Source organism: Bubalus bubalis, chromosome 24 (genome assembly GCF_019923935.1).
Source record: "Bubalus bubalis isolate 160015118507 breed Murrah chromosome 24, NDDB_SH_1, whole genome shotgun sequence".
Taxonomy (NCBI): domain Eukaryota; kingdom Metazoa; phylum Chordata; class Mammalia; order Artiodactyla; family Bovidae; genus Bubalus; species Bubalus bubalis.
In genome coordinates this window covers 8,718,724-8,734,068 of record NC_059180.1, presented here as the reverse complement: position 1 = coordinate 8,734,068, position 15,345 = coordinate 8,718,724, and the positions used below count along the sequence as shown (strand labels likewise).

At 50.9% G+C, this 15,345-nt stretch overlaps 2 protein-coding genes and 1 non-coding gene across 4 annotated transcripts; 1 reads left to right on the top strand and 2 right to left on the bottom strand.

Moving 5' to 3' along the window:
- Window positions 1-594: 594 nt before the first annotated feature.
- On the bottom strand, window positions 595-12,248 carry BUD23 (BUD23 rRNA methyltransferase and ribosome maturation factor). Of its 2 annotated transcripts, none has more exons than XM_006057093.4 (12): window positions 12,126-12,246; window positions 11,989-12,026; window positions 10,977-11,072; window positions 10,805-10,887; window positions 10,608-10,704; window positions 7,790-7,886; window positions 6,487-6,537; window positions 5,672-5,757; window positions 5,412-5,457; window positions 5,187-5,245; window positions 1,037-1,126; window positions 595-890 (listed from the first exon to the last, which is right to left on the bottom strand). In XM_006057093.4, the coding sequence occupies exons 1-12, from the start codon at window positions 12,171-12,173 to the stop codon at window positions 836-838; spliced, it is 846 nt and encodes a 281-aa protein (XP_006057155.4). In that variant the 5' UTR covers window positions 12,174-12,246; the 3' UTR covers window positions 595-835. The 2 variants fall into 2 exon arrangements, 1 of the variants encoding a protein (XP_006057155.4); XR_003106571.3 differs by lacking the exon at window positions 595-890 and adding an exon at window positions 3,480-3,575 and having other exon boundaries at window positions 1,067-1,126; window positions 12,126-12,248.
- On the bottom strand, window positions 1,862-1,990 carry LOC112581932. Its single transcript, XR_003106604.1, has one exon. It is a non-coding gene; the product is annotated as a small Cajal body-specific RNA 20 (non-coding RNA).
- Window positions 12,249-12,345: 97 nt separating the features above from the next.
- On the top strand, window positions 12,346-14,559 carry DNAJC30 (DnaJ heat shock protein family (Hsp40) member C30). The gene has a single exon (XM_045164328.1). The coding sequence runs from the start codon at window positions 12,383-12,385 to the stop codon at window positions 13,061-13,063; it is 681 nt and encodes a 226-aa protein (XP_045020263.1). The 5' UTR covers window positions 12,346-12,382; the 3' UTR covers window positions 13,064-14,559.
- Window positions 14,560-15,345: the final 786 nt, after the last annotated feature.

The following is a 15,345-nucleotide window of genomic DNA, read 5'->3' as shown; positions in this document are numbered from 1 at the left end:
GCCTGATGATGTAAAACAAAATACAGTCTTAGCAAAGATAACATATAAGCACTCTTAAAGGATTGATGCTTTTGAACTGTGGTGTTGGAGAAGACTCTTGAGAGCCCCTTGGACTGCAAGGAGATCCAACTGGTCCATTCTAAAGGAGATCAGCCCTGGGTGTTCTTTGTGGAAGGAATGATGCTAAAGCTGAAACTCCAGTACTTTGGCCACCTCATGCAAAGAGTTGACTTATTGGAAAAGACTCTGATGCTAAGAGGGATTGGGGGCAGGAGGAGAAGGGGACGACAGAAGATGAGATGGCTGGATGGCATCACCAACTCGATGGACCTGAGTTTGGGTGAACTCTGGGAGTTGGTGATGGACAGGGAGGCCTGGCGTGCTGCGATTCATGGGGTTGCAAAGAAGTTAGACACGACTGAGTGACTGAACTGAACTGAAGTTAAAGGAATCTACCTTGTTCCTTGTAGGTTAGAATAAAGCTTTCACACGTTTAAGTTCTTTAAACCTAACTCACACCTGGGAATAAAGCCCCACCCACAACAGAAGAACTTCTGAAACTTGTCAGGGAGGGAAAAATGCCAGAGCCAGGGCTCCAGAGAAAGTGGTTTATTGCTTTCAGAAGAAAGAAGCTCTTAAAATTTTCTTTTTTAAGTGAAGAAAATGCTTTTAGAACATTAAAACTTTTTTGAACTTTTTCTAAAACTTCTAAGAAAAACGCTTTTTGTCAGCAGCTGAAGTAGGCACTTCAATAGCGAGAACTCTGCAGAGGCAAGCATCTGTGCTGGATTGCACAGCTTCTGCCCAGGTGGTCCCCGTGGACGCAGTCACCTGCTCAGAAGCGGGGCTTGCGCTTGCGGCCGGTGTACTGGGTGTCAGGGCGGACCTCCCTGTGCCAAGAGAACAGGGGCGGGAAGGACACGACAGGCTCAGGAAAGTGAACCATGAACCCCTGGGACCCTGGAGGCAAGAGAGCCCCAGGCCCTGGGTGGCCAAGCCCCCTTCCAGCCCACAACCCGACCCCCCCAGCACTCACTTGCCCTGCCGGCGGCGGCGTGCCTTCTTCTCCAGGACCCACTCTCGGCTCTTCCTCACCACACCCCGTCTCGCTATCCTGTACGGGACCCTGTGGGGGGACACAGCTGTCAGCAAGGGGACAGAACAGCCTAAGCTGGCACCCCGGTGTAGCCGGGCAGAGAAATGTGGCAAGTCCCCCCGCCAGGCAGGCAGCCTCCGTGGTCCCCATTCTGGAGAGCCCCTTCCTGCTGACACCTGCTGGGGCCAGAGCAGCTGTTCAGCAGGAGGTGAGGGTCCCCCTCATTTGCAGTTATCCTCAAGATTGGGAACCGTGTGTTAGGCCTACATACAAGTGCCTGAGCGGCAGGCAGGGGCCAAATTACTTTGGGGCCAGGATCAGCTCATAAGAGCCTATCCAAGGAGGGACTCTCCTGGCGGTCCAGGGGTTAAGAATCCTCACTTCCCCTGCAGGGGACGTGGGTTCGATCCCCATGGCCAGGGAACTAAGATTCCACATGTTGTGCAGCATGGCCAAAAATTAAACTAACTTAAAAAAAAAGACCCCAGGGCTTCCCTGGTGATCCAATTGTTAAAAATCGGCCTGGCCATGCACACAAGTTCGATCCCTGGTCTGGGAAGATCCCACATGCCATGGTGCCACAACTACTGAGCCCGCCCTCCGCAACAAGAGAAACTACCACAGTGAGAGGCCTTTGTACCACTACTAGAGAGTAGCCCCTGCTGCTGCAGCAAGGGAGCCCCAGCAGGACCCAGCGCAGCCGAAGATCAAAGAAATTTCAAAAACACGGCCTAGCCAAAGCAAGCTGGGGCTTCCAGCAACTGTGAATGTCTGAGGTAGGAAAACACGGCTGCCCAGCTCACGGCAGCCCCGAAAACAACCCTCAAGAGTTCATCTTGGGCTCCAGTCCCGGCTGAGGAGAACTCTTCTCTTCAGCTCTACGGGAGAGAGGCCCTGAGAAAGGGCAGAGGCCGGGTCCTCAAGGCACATTCCCCACCTGGCAGCCGGAATGAAACTGTTTTCAGCGATGACATGCCATGGAGACTGTCTGCCATGTGAGCAACCGTCTTGAGGTACCTGGGTGGGCCCAGCCCGTGGGTATTCTACAGTGGGTACGAACGAGCCCTGCCCGTGAAGAGTCCACGGCTGGCTGGGGCAGCGACCACCCACACCTGGCCGAGCGCAGAGAGGCCAGGAGCAGCTGAGGGAGTGAGGGGGGCAACGAGTGCGTCACCGAGGTTAAGCCACTATGAGTATTTCTTCATGCAGGAGGTGGGGCAGAGTCCAGACAGGAAGCAATATGTGAAAGTGAGGCTCTGAGTTGACTGAAGGGGAAGGTTAGGGAGTAGAAGAGTTTCGGTGCCTGGAGTGACGGGTGTTAAGAAGGGAAGGGTCCCAGGGAGAATCTGAGTGTCTGCTGAGGATCGAGTCATCCTTGGACGTCTACTCCAAGCCAGACTGCGTGACACATCCTTCCTGCTGCTACATGTCATCTGTTCTAACCCAGTAATTAAAGTCAGATTAAAAAAAAAACAACTCAGATTCCCACTTGTCTGGACCAGTTTATGGAGCTGTGAACACCAGCAAGAAGCGTGCCCTCTCTCCAGGAAGCAGCGAGGCCTTTGACCAAAGGAATGACATATTCTAGACTTCAGGGTGTAGAGACAACAGTTCACAGAAGAAAGTTAACAGGCTCACAGTGAGGGGGCAGGAGTCCAGTGTATTAGATGCAAAGCAGGAAGCAGCTCAAGATGCAGGACTAAAGCCCAGGAGTCCGTAAGGAAGGACAAGCTCTGGGGTAGCACAGCAAACGGGGGCAAGATGTGAGCTGCAGGAGGGGCGATGGGAAAGAGTCAGCAGGAGACCACAGGAGCAGCAGGGACGGCGAGCGGTGCAGACCACGGGAAGAGTACGTGGTGTCCACAGGCAAAGGCCAGAGGGGACGGCACCTACGGAGCGCAGGTGACGAGTGGCAGGGCGGAGGCCGGGTGGCGAGGGGTGAGGAATACATCGGTCAAGCAAAGTTGATGGGGTGGGGGGAGGAAATTAGAAATGAGTTTGGTAAAGGTTTAGAATACCTTTTCTTAATTTATCTATGTATTGGATTGGCCAAAACTTTCACTTCTGCAAGATATTATGGAAAAACCTCAATGAATTTTTGGCCAAAACAATATTTCTAAGAGGCTCAAATGTGATCAGACCAAAGTGACAGCACCTAGAGCAAAGCCCCATCAGCCCACAGCCTCCTCCCCACCCTTCCCAAATCGGAGGATTTCAAGGGGAAGAGTCTGTAGGGAGACAGGGTCTGAGCCAGGCACTGCACCAAGTCCTGCACAGACATGCCCTTGACTCCTCAACATGCTGCCTGAGCAGGGGGCACAGTCCCCCTCGCCAGATTTTTAAATGAGAGATGAGAAACGGCTGCTGAGGTCCCACAACTTACCTAAGTTTACAGCTAGGACATGTTGTCTGTAGACACCGCTGTGAGGACAAGAAGGAGCCTAAGGTGGACGGAGGGAGTTAAACCACTTGAATTTCCCTGTGAAGCAGGAGATGGGACCACTTGCTGGGAGCAAGTGCTGAGTACCTTGGAGGAGAAACAGCAAGGAGAGCACCCCCAAGTCCCCATGGGGAATGGGCTGAGGAAACTAAGGGAGATGAGCCTGAAGGGCCAAGGGGTCAGGAGGCATCAGTGCGTGGCAGATACGAGGACTGGACTCATGATTTTTCATCATCTCTGGGCCTTTCTAACTCATCCTTACTCCACCTATTTTTCCTCTTTGATGTCTTAGTCTGAAGACCTTTCACTCTAATCAGAATGAAGAAATAACCTCCTTCTTTACTCTTTATAATCATTTGCTCCTTCAACAAATACTAAACACCTTTCGCTAACAACACATTCTTCTGGTGTCAGGTATACAAGTCCCCACCAAGTCTTCACTGTAGTTGGGGGTAGAAATAATGCCATGTAATCAAGTATTTCTGATCCAGAGCTGTGAACAGTGTTATGGAAGTAAAACTAAGAACTCAACTGAAGATACTGAACAGGAAAATTCCAAGATATGATGTACACTTTTAAAAAGCAAAAGAGAAGGATCTGTCTGGCTGCACAGCCAGGAAATTCAAATGCAAAGTCCAAAGCAGGGAGACCAGGGAAGCAGCTTTCAGAAACCCGGGCAGTGGGGATAGAGACCACATAGGTATGGGGGAAAGGGGTGGACTGACTGGATGTGAGATGTAAGGGAGGCAGGAAGGGTAGACAACAGAAGGATGGAGGAAGGAAGTTTGGGGGTGAAACCAAGGGCTGTTTTGCTCTGGAGACCTGTGGGAAGTCCAGGTCTGGACACTCAGCAGGGCAGGTGGTTTGGAAATCAGAGGTGGGATTGAGACCAGTGCCATACACCTGGATGTTCTCAACCTGGAGCTGGTGTTTAAGGCAGCAGCACGGAGAGAAAGGGGGTCCAGGCGGAGCTGCACAGTGAACGGAGAAGGACCAGCCAGGGAGGTAGGTAGGAAGTCAAGTGAAGAAAGCGTTAAGGGAGCAATTGGCTGCCTTAGCTCCTACTTACCAAGCAAGTTACAATGAAGATGGAGAAGGAAAAAAGGCTCATGGGTTTGCCAGGACAGGCTTGTGGTGGCAAGAGCAATTTGTGATGAGACAAGCCTGAGCCAGGAGAGGACTGAGAAAGGCAGGGGGCCAGTGCGAGGAGTTCTGCCGCAGTGGGAGCCAATAAGCAGGGGTGGATATGCAGTGGCAGTCAGGAGCCGTTACGGGGATAAGGGAGGATCTTTTTTAAAGTCGGGATCAACTGCGCAGCACTGCCACGTGCTGAGAGCCATGACTCAAGAGGATAAAGATGAGGATGCAGGGGGACAGGGAGCTGCAGGAGCCACAGGGAGAGGGCCTGGGATACAGAAGCAGCCTGGGGAGGAGGGGGCCACCTGCTGCCCACGGACGTCCAGCAGGGCTCTACTCTCTCAGCCAGAGGCAGGTGCAAACGCCATCCCAAAGGGTTCCCCAGTCCCTTCTCCACCTTGCTGTCACTGCCACATCAGACCCTGAGAGACTTGGTGAAAGCAGAGACATGGAAGAGTCTTGCTGCCGGAACCTGGGGACGGCGACCATCTGCCCTGAGTCGGCGCCTCTCACCTATCAGCCGTGAACGTGGACTCGGCAGGCTTCTCCTCCTCGGTATCTTCGCTCAGGCCCTGCAGAGACCAAGGTGCTTTATGGTGACATGGAGATCTCTCAACCTCCCCGCTCTACCCCGAAGGCCTGGCACCCAGGCCTGTGAGTCCTTCCAGCAGGTCCATGGCCTAGCCCCACAGGAAGGGAACCCCAGACAGATGGGCCTACAAACTCAAGGGCCCTCACCTCTGGTAGAGAGGTTGAAGGTCCAGAAAACAAACACAGGTAGAACCTGAAATGAGAAAACGAAGAGTGAGGGCTGGGCTCACAAAGCCTTAAGGGACAAGTGAAACCCTTACCCTACCCCGCCACGAACAGATGCAGACACACCCGGGCCCCAGTGACCCAACCCAGCACTGCTCTGGTCCACTCGTCACTGGCCTGTGAGGGCCAGCCCGCCACCCCCTCTCCTGCTGCACGGGCGGACCCTGACCCCCGGCACTCACTTCTTGGCTTTGGCACTGTTGGGGTAGTCCACCACCACACCACCAGTGAAGCCGGCCCTGGTGGCCTGGGTGGTGATCAGCTCCAACTGGGGAGAGAACAGCAGGGAGTCAGGCAGGGCAGCTGGCTAACAGTGGCTCTCTGCTCATCCCCCAGGCCCTCATCTGGTCCCAGGATGGACCTCACCTGGAAGAACTGAAGGTCTTTATTGACTGTTCCCAACTCTGAGTCCCCAAAAACCACGCAGGGAAGGTGCAGGCTGGAGCCAGCCATGGCAGACACCTCCCTCGGGGATCACAGAACCACCAACCACCACCCCCCGCCCCGTTTTTCTCACTTTCTACCCCAGGGACCCACCTCCCCACTTAAATCTCCAGCAATGAATGATCACCAGCTGAGAGCCAGACTCATTCATGTTACTGGTCAGGGACAGCTCGATATTTGTCCATCGGAGTTGGTACCTCTGACCCGCCTCTGCTCATGCATCACACTCCACAGCACACAACTGTTAACATCCCCTCCCCTCCCCCCCATAATTTCTTCAGTTATGGAAATCAGTAATACCAGAGGGTCTGTCAAGAGGAAACAAACACCCTATCCCCCACCTGCCCCAGGTACCCCTCCCTCCTTAGGACTTGGGCCATAAAATGGCCAGCGAGGAGGACCACTCTCAGCTCCTCCCTTCCCACCGAGCAGCCTAAGGTGGCTTGTCTTGTCACTTCCCAACAGCAGAAGGACAGGAGAGTGAGAAGCAGGACAGTCGACCTGTTCTGGGCTCCCCCTACCTGCATACACCCCAACTAGCCAAGGGGCTTACCTGCTCTGAATTCTCAGGGTACAACTGCAGGACAGCTCGGCCTCCACGCACCTGCAACAGAAACGTGGCGGTCTCTCAAATAATCCGTGGGGTCCAGACCCAGATGCTTCCCCTTTTCTTCTTCACAAAATACTTGTTGAGTTCTCACTGTGTGCAAGGGATACTGTTCTTGGGGGTGGGAAAGAGCCATGAACAAAAGAGACAGTCCCCAATGTCTGCAGCTCAGGCAGCTAATCTACAGCAGATTAAGTGCCAAAAAGAAAAATAACTTAGAACAAGGGATGGTAAGTGACAGAAACTATCCAGCTTACTTTCGGTTTTCAAGGCAGGCCTCTCTCTAAGGGACACTGGAGCAGAGGCCTGACTATAGGATGGAGGTGGCTACAGAAATGTCTGAGAGGAAAACATTCAGCAGAGGGAAAAGTAAACACCGAGGCCCTCAGAACTTCAGGATTAACCCCAGAGCCTGAGCAGAGAAAAGACTACATAATGCACAAGACTAGTAAGCTATCTGCCCGAACCCACTCTAGAAAAGTCAGGGGTGAAGGGAGGTGACTTAAGGGCACCAAGAAACACCTGGATCTGGGACCTCCCCAGTGGTCTAGTGACTAAGACTCTGTGCTCCCAATGCAGGGGGCCCAGCTTCCATCCCTAGTCTGGAAACTATTAATAAATCCCACATGCTGCAACTAAGCCCAAAGATCCTGGGTGCTGCAACTGAGACCCAGCACAGCCAAATTTTTGATAAAAGAAAGGAAACACTTGGATCCAAAAAAAAAAAAAAAAAAAAAAAAAGAACAAACAGATTTTTAGGACTTAGAATCTCACTCTCATCTAATCCTAGTAAACAATGAAAATCAATGCCATCATTTCTACAGATGAGATAAAGCTAATAAGAGGTTCTCTCACTAGTAAATAGCCACCCTGCTCTCCTCTCTGAGCACTGGTGGGAGGGGGAAGGAAGGTGGGAGCTGGAGGATGTGAGCTCTGGAAGGTGTTGTGTGTGGCCTCGATATGCCATCCCTGTCCTTGATCTGGGGAGTCCAGGCCCCCAGGACAACGTAGGATTAAAATTCAGCAGCATAGACACAGCAGTTGTGATCAGTCTCAGATTCGGTCATCAGTGTCTTTGCATTTCACTGGCGTGTTGGCTCCCCACCCCACCCCCTTCTTTTAAGGCTGTCCACTGGGACAGCATTAGCCACACTAAGGTCCTGCCATTCTGTGTCCTTCCCACGGGGCGCCTCTGCCTCATCACGCTACCTGCAGGATGAGGGAGGGACGGGAAGATCTCATAACTCACCAGAACAGAGTAAAGAGAAGAGAAGAAGCAGTACAGGCGCTTGGCAGGAATATCAGACTTCTTGTTAGCATTACAGAGCCACTGCACTGCAGAAATGCTGCAAGAGGAAAAGACCGCGTCAGGAAAGGGAGCGACATGCACGGCCCACCCCTGCCTCTTCGTGACCAATGCCACACTCCTTCTCAGTCTCCAGATGAAACCCTCCTGCCCACAACTCTGTTGGCACATGCAGGTTCACCTCGGATCATCATCTTACAACACTGGACCAAACAGGGCCTCCAGAAGGTGAGCATGAAAGGTTTCCTTGCCGCCAGCCCAAGGAAACACATCCTCAAACTTTCTCACGCATCTCAAGTTTGGTTCAGCATCACTCAGCACATCAAGGCTCTCCCTGCCACCTACCCCTTCATACCCTTCCTCCATTCAACAGAAATATGCTTCCGGCTTCCACAAAGCCATTCACTCTCCTCCTAAATCATTTCCTTTAACGGTACCTGCTAGGGGTCTCCACAATCCCCAGATTTAAAACCTCTAGCAGGGACTTCCCTGGAGGTGCAGTGGTTAAGAATCCACCTGCCAGTGCAGGGGAAGTGGGTTCAATCCCTGTTCCAGGAACTAAGGTTCCATATGCCGCAGGGCAACTAAGCCTGCGAGTCACAGGTAAATATCTTGCATGCCGCAACTAAGACCCAACGCAGCAAATAAATATTTAACAAAGTAAAACTTCAAGCAACGAATATGCCCTCTTTTCCGGTATTCCCCTCCTTACTGCTGAGCACACACATAACACAGAACCCCAAACCCAGTTGATGTGCCCAACTGCCTCTCCCAGCTTTTACTTCCACCACTCTCCTGGGTCAGCATTTATTATCACTTTGATTGCTTCAACAACCGAACTTTTCTCTTGCATCTTCTCCCTTAAGTAATGTTCCTATAACACAGACCAAGTCTCATCACTCACCAGTGCTCCATCAACAACTACTGAATCAAGACCCAACTTCTTAGGATGGAGTAAAAAGCTTTCTAGGAACCAAACTACATGATCTCAGCTTCCAGGGAATTTCTCTTTCATCGCTACATCCATGAGATGCCTTTTTCCCACTCACTTCTATGCCTGTGTTCACACTGCTTCTTCACTCTGAAACCCTGTCCCTTGGCTCTCCAAATCCCTTTCAGCCTTCAAGGCCCAGCCCCGGCCCCTCCTGCTCAAAGTTTTCCCGTGCTCTTATTTCTCTTCATAACTGTGGTGGGTCCCCAGACTTCCTAGTGTACACCTCACCCTGGGGCTCATGTTTAATAACTTGGTATACATCTTTCATTTTTCGGCCACACCGCACATCATGTGGGATCTTAGTTCCCCGACCATGGATTGAACCTGCAACCCCTGCAGAGCAAGTACAGAGTCTAAACCATTGGACAATTCCCTGGTCCACATCTTATAGCTCTGAAAAAACTATGGAGAGTCTTAAAAACAGGGACTTTTATTTCCATAAACTCCATAGCATGTAGTACAATTTCTTATACGTAACAAATGTTGAGACAAAAATAAAAATGCTGGCCAAACCACCTTCTCCTTTTAAAAACAAACTAAAAATGACTGCTTACTGCCGAAACACCCAAGATCATATTGCTGGTCTTTGACTCTCTGCAGCTTAGAACATCTCACCTGACCATTACTAAAACACAGTTGCTATCTTTGAAACGTTTTTTCTCCTCCAATCTTGTTTCCACATATATGTTAACCACTTACCCTAAAAAAACATTTAAATGCAGATTTGTACTCCTCATCCAGATTCTTACTGTGTATCCCTATAGCTTAATCTATTATCATAGGAGGTCTTCGCTCTCCCAGATGATTCAGCTTTGACATCCTCTCCTAGCCCCTACTTCCACCCCAGCAACAAAACATTGTTTCCACATATATGTTAACCACTTACCCTAAAAAAACATTTAAATGCAGATTTGTACTCCTCATCCAGATTCTTACTGTGTATCCCTATAGCTTAATCTATTATCATAGGAGGTCTTCGCTCTCCCAGATGATTCAGCTTTGACATCCTCTCCTAGCCCCTACCTCCACCCCAGCAACAAAACACTAAACCAAATACTCCATAGAGTTTACCACAGAAGACAAAGAACAACTTCATGTTTCTAACAGTAATTAGAACAAGACCCCCAAAGTCCTTTCTTTTGTGTTACAAAACTACTCCTATGATTAACTTGTCCTGCCAGGTTCAGGCACCAGGGTATATAGATTTTTCTGCTTTGTGTGTGTAGCAGGGTGGGGGCTTCTGAGCCTCTGGGAACTATCTTGTGGGTCCCAGCAGCCATCTTGTGGGCCCAATGTTCTAAAATATGTTATCGAAGTACTATGTTCAACACATTCAAAGCCTGACCCTGACTCCTCAGAAAAGACTCCTGAGCCACTGAAAAGACTGGAGCCTGAGGGCCACTCTCCACTATAAAACTCCTTGAAAAAAAAAAAATAAAAAAAAATAAAATAAAATAAAACTCCTTGAAAAGAAGTCAACCAGATGGCTGCTGGGGCCCACAAGATGGCTCCCAGAGCCATCTTAGAAGCCCTCACCTTGTCACACACACAAAGCAGAGAAATCTATACACCATGGTACCTAAACCCGGCAGGACAAGTTAAGCATAGGAGTAGTTTTGTAACACAAAAAAGACGCATCTGGGGGGCCTTGCTCCGATCTAACAGACCTGAGAATCCTGGGGAATGTGTATATTTATGTATTCTGTACAACTCTGCTTTGGGAAGTACTGACCTGCAGGACTAAAAGCAGGAAATGAAGACCCTTACCTGATACAAGCATCAAAGGTGCCCGGTTTGAAGGGAATGCCCTGACCCATGTCCCCCAGAATCACATCTCCCTGCGTCTCGCGGTCCAAGGCCTCATCTACATTGGAAAAGAGTGGGTTAGGAATCAGGACAATCTGCATCACCACTCTAAACTCATGGAACAGTGTCCACACCAGTGCTAAACAGGGCATACTTACCCAGCATGGCAGGGCTGATGTCAATGCCCACCCAGTAGTGCCCCTCATCTGAGAGGTAATCACCGCTCAGGCCAGTACCGCAGCTGGAAGACAATCAGACAGAGACTCAACAGTGTGAGGACCAAGGACATCCCCTCACCTGGACTGTCTGAACTGGGCCCCAGGATCTCACCCAATATCCAACACGTAACAGGGCTTATCCTCGGGCACACAAAGAAGCTCCAGTGCCCGTCCAGTCATCTTGATTTGGACATCAATCATCCGTGAGCTAAAAAACACAAGAACGTGGTAAAGGGGTTCTGGGCTAAAACCTCACCCAGACCAAGAAAAGTCAAAGGAAACAATCATCCTGAGGTACTCTTTCCCAGCCAATAAACTGCACTATGACTATTTAAAAGTGACCTCCAAAGACCATGTAGTACGTGTTATTCTGCTGTGACACAGATTAAACTGTACCAGCTGCAGGGCTACTATGAAGGGAACAAATCATTTACCTCATAACGCATCATTTGGTATTTTCAACTCTACCAAGCTCTGACATCCTCTTACTTAAAAACATGTTTTCTAGAAGAATTATCCACTGTAGCTACTCCCATGTAGAAGGGTCAACAATGCACAGTAAAAATTATAACAGTGCTCTTCATGAGAAACACAACACAAGCCACTCAGGACATTCTTGAGGCCCTATTTAAAAAGAAACTAAATGCATAGAGTTAACTGTAGTAATCCTTAACCTAACCCAGTATACTCAATATTATACTTTATTTAATCCAATATGCTCAAAATATCATTTTAATATGTAACATAAAAAAACAATTAATAAATATTTCATTTTCTTTAGAGACATACAGTAAACATTCTACGGGTATTATTTCTCCCCCCTACAGAGAGCACTGATAGTTTACACATAACCACTCCGTCCTACCTAATTCTTCACATGCTTGAAATAAGCTGTCACCTTAAACAAAGCAGGTATGATCACTCCCTTCCTAATACTAAGATTACCGAGACCCAGAGAATTTGGTTTACTCAAGAGTTGACTTTGACGGTGTCAACAATGGATCAATTCAAGTCTCTTCCTTCCGCCACCCCCAAATTCTGCGTGCTTTCCAAGCACCTCCGCATTCAGGGCAACTTGCAGGTTCCCGACCCCCGACACCCAGCAACATCCAGGCTTCCCTTACTTGCGCACGTATTTCCGGGCTTCATTCTTGTCGTAATACTGCAAGAACGAGAAAAAGGTTGGGGGGAGTCTGGTAAGATATCAAGACGCGGACGCCCTAGGAGAAAAGAGAGGGGCGGGGGTGGTGACAGCCCTCACCAGCTCCGGGGGTCCGCGGAGCTCAGGTCTTCGCCCGCGAAAAGCCATCACCACGCCTCAACAGCAGAACTCGTGCGAGCGGCTCCGGAGCCCGGTTTTTATGTCATCAGCCGGGCGCCCGCCCCGTAACACGCATGCTCCACCCCACTCTCCCCGCCTTCTCCTTTACTCGATTGGCTACAGGGCCGACCGGCTGCGAAAAGCGCACGTCTCCCATTGGCCAGTTCATCTTGCACTGCCCGCCAGATTCACTCAAGATGGCAGCCCGGCGAGATCTGAGGTGGTCGCAACTGTTACTGTGGAGATTGTGGCAGCCCCGGGGGGTTCCCCAAAACCCGAGATCGGGCCTGGGCCCAGAAGCGAGGACTTATACCCGGAGCGACGGCCCGTACTCGCGCACGGCGCTCTATGATCTGCTCGGCGTCCCCTCCACGGCCACGCAGGCGCAAATCAAGGCGGCTTACTACCGGCAGAGCTTCCTCTACCACCCGGACCGCAACTCGGGGAGCGCTGAGGCTGCTGAGCGCTTCACGCGCATCTCCCAGGCTTACGTGGTGCTGGGCAGTACCACCTTGCGTCGCAAGTATGACCGCGGCCTGCTGAGCGACGAGGACCTGCGCGGTCCAGGCGTCAGGCCTTCCAAGACTCCCGCCGCCGACCCCGAGAAGCCCCGTACCCCTCCGCCCGGCCCTCGGGCCCACGGCCGTGGTCCGGCCTCGCCGGGAGCCAAGCGCACCATGTTCGACTTTGACGCCTTCTACCAGGCGCACTACGGTGAGCAGCTGGAACGCGAACGGCGCCTGAGGGCGCGCCGGGAGGCCTTCCGCAAGATGCAGGAGGACCGGGCCAAGAAGGGCTTACGCTGGGACGAGACCCGAGACTTGGCTTTCGTCCTTGTTCTGCTCACCGTCTTCCTCATCGTGAGCTCTCGTATTTAATCGGAGAGTGGAGGGCAGGGGAGCAGCCCCCAGCCAACACCCTCCCGCCCCACCCCACCCACCCCACCCCCAAGAAAATGGCCTTGCGTGTCATCTTGAACCCCTTGCCTCCCGTTGTCTACCTCTGCTGGGGCCCGAAGGAACTGCTCTCCCCCTTCTGTTGCCCACCTGTCCAGCTTAGCCATTGACCTGCACGTCCCTACCCCCGCCCCGCTCCAGAAAAGGAGGCTTTTCGATGCTCGAGAAAACAGGCCCCTAATGAAGAGTCCTGAAAGCCTGAGAGTGAGGGGTTTTCTGGAGGTCCTGGGGTGCCTGCTTCCAGATGTTGTCAACTTCTGGAACATTTGCTCTGGCTTTCTTGTAAAGCTCCAAGCAAGACTTGTCTGCTCCTGCCCCATGCGTGTAGCGTGGGGCTCCTGTGTAACCTTGAAACGTGCAATGTGACCAGTTGTGGCTGCCCAAACGAAAAAATCTGGGGTCTTACGAAACTTGCCTTTCTGTGAGTTCCCCAAGCCACAGGTGAGACCTGATGTAGGGTAAAGATGTGATCCGTGGGAACTTGGCCATTCTTGGGTAGTCAGATCCCACTTGGCCTTCTGTTGGTGGCCTCTGGGAGTGGGAAAGAAAGCAAGGTCATGAGCCTTCCTGTGCCCATACTTAGCGAATATATGACCTTGTAGAAATTCATCTGTGGGCATGATGGCAGGGGAGCAAATTGTTTGCTCTTTTGAGATCTGTCATACTTGATTATCCATGTTCTAGTAGGCTCAGTGATTAAAATGTTGATGTCGGTAGAGCCAGATTTATCCTTGGGACACTGTGCCTGGCATCTGGTCATTCCTTGACCAGCCAGCCTCATTGCTAACTGTGCAGCTCCTCCCCTCCTAGAAATAAGAGTAACAAAAGCGGAGGTAAGAGTCGCCTGAGAGTGGCCCAGCCTCCCATTCTGCTGGTAGCGCTTATCACAGGCCCCACAAGCCAAGTCCTTGAAACATGGCTACTTGAGGCTGTGGGAACTGGGGGAGTTTGAGTAAACAAGATTATTGAGGGAGAGAAGGGACATGTAGAAATGCACTTCCTTATTCAGAGCTAACTGAGGCCTTTTTTTCTTTTTATGGCTGCACAGCTCAGGCATGTGGGATATTAGTTCCCCCAACCAGAGATCAAACCTATGCTCCCGTCTCAACCACTGCATCCCCAGAGAAGTCCCCCTCCTCGCCTTTTTTCCCCTCCTCTGTTCCTAACTGGTGCTAAACAAGCGGGTGATCACTTGCTGGAGCTGTTGTAATCCAGCCCTCTTAACCCTGAATCTCTGCACACAGGGTGTGGATTAGCTGTGAGACAGTAGGAACTCAACTGTGTATGCACTGTTGAGCAGAAAGCCATGGGATAGGAAAACTTGTGCAGAAGACCTACTACAAGAGTCAGGACCTAAGTCTAGCTTCTAAACCAGGCCAGAGGTGCTTTGCTATATTAACACCAATTCCTGCACTCAGTCTTGTGTGTGCAATTCTTGTGTAAGTTGGGGATAAACCCATAGGTGGTTCAACTTGGGTCTTTTCTCTAGCCTTGGAGGTTGGGCGCAAGTTCTTCAGCATGGCTTTGCAGTGACCCATGTAACTCAGTGGTAAGGCTTTAAGCTCACTCTGGTTCAGGCCTGCTGGGCTCAGCAAGCCTTGGTTTGAAGGGAGGGGCATGTGTACTTTTAAAAAGAACATTTAATGTTATTATGTTTCATATTTGGAAAACAGGTGGGGAAAGTCTGTTCTTTCAAAGCACAGACAACAGGAAGTGAAGCTTAGTGAAAGGTACAGAGACTGGTAATTCTCAACCAAAAAGTTGGGACCGAACAGTCTGTGCTGCTGCTGCTGCTGCTGCTAAGTTGCTTCAGTCATGTCTGACTCTGTGCGACCCCATAGACGGCAGCCCACCAGGCTTCCCCGTCCCTGGGATTCTCCAGGCAAGAACACTGGAGTGGGTTGCCATTTCCTTCTCCAGTGCATGGAATTGAAAAGTGAAAGTGAAGTCGCTCAGTTGTGTCCGACTCTTCGAGACCCCATGGACTGCAACCTACCAGGCTCCTCCGTCCATGGGATTTTCCAGGCAAGAGTACTGGAGTGGGGTGCCATTGAACAGTCTGTGAGGCAAGATTTCATCCAAATTTCCATCAAATGGGGTTGGGGTTCTTTGGGGTTTTGTTTGTAAAAGCGTTAATGGTCTGTGATATCCAGGGCCTTTCTCATTGGCTGTGACATATACCTCTCAAATTTGTTTTCTCTCGG

Bases quoted from the DNA above. Each gene is read 5' to 3' on its own strand.
- BUD23 (XM_006057093.4), bottom strand. From the start codon at position 12,173: ATGGCTTTTCGCGGGCGAAGACCTGAGCTCCGCGGACCCCCGGAGCTG. The intron at 12,027-12,125 runs GTGAGGGCTGTC...TCGTTCTTGCAG, and splicing joins TCCGCGGACCCCCGGAGCTG to TATTACGACAAGAATGAAGC. The intron at 6,538-7,789 runs GTGAGTTATGAG...TTTCTGTTGCAG, and splicing joins CTTCTCTTTACTCTGTTCTG to GTGCGTGGAGGCCGAGCTGT.
- DNAJC30 (XM_045164328.1), top strand. From the start codon at position 12,383: ATGGCAGCCCGGCGAGATCTGAGGTGGTCGCAACTGTTACTGTGGAGA.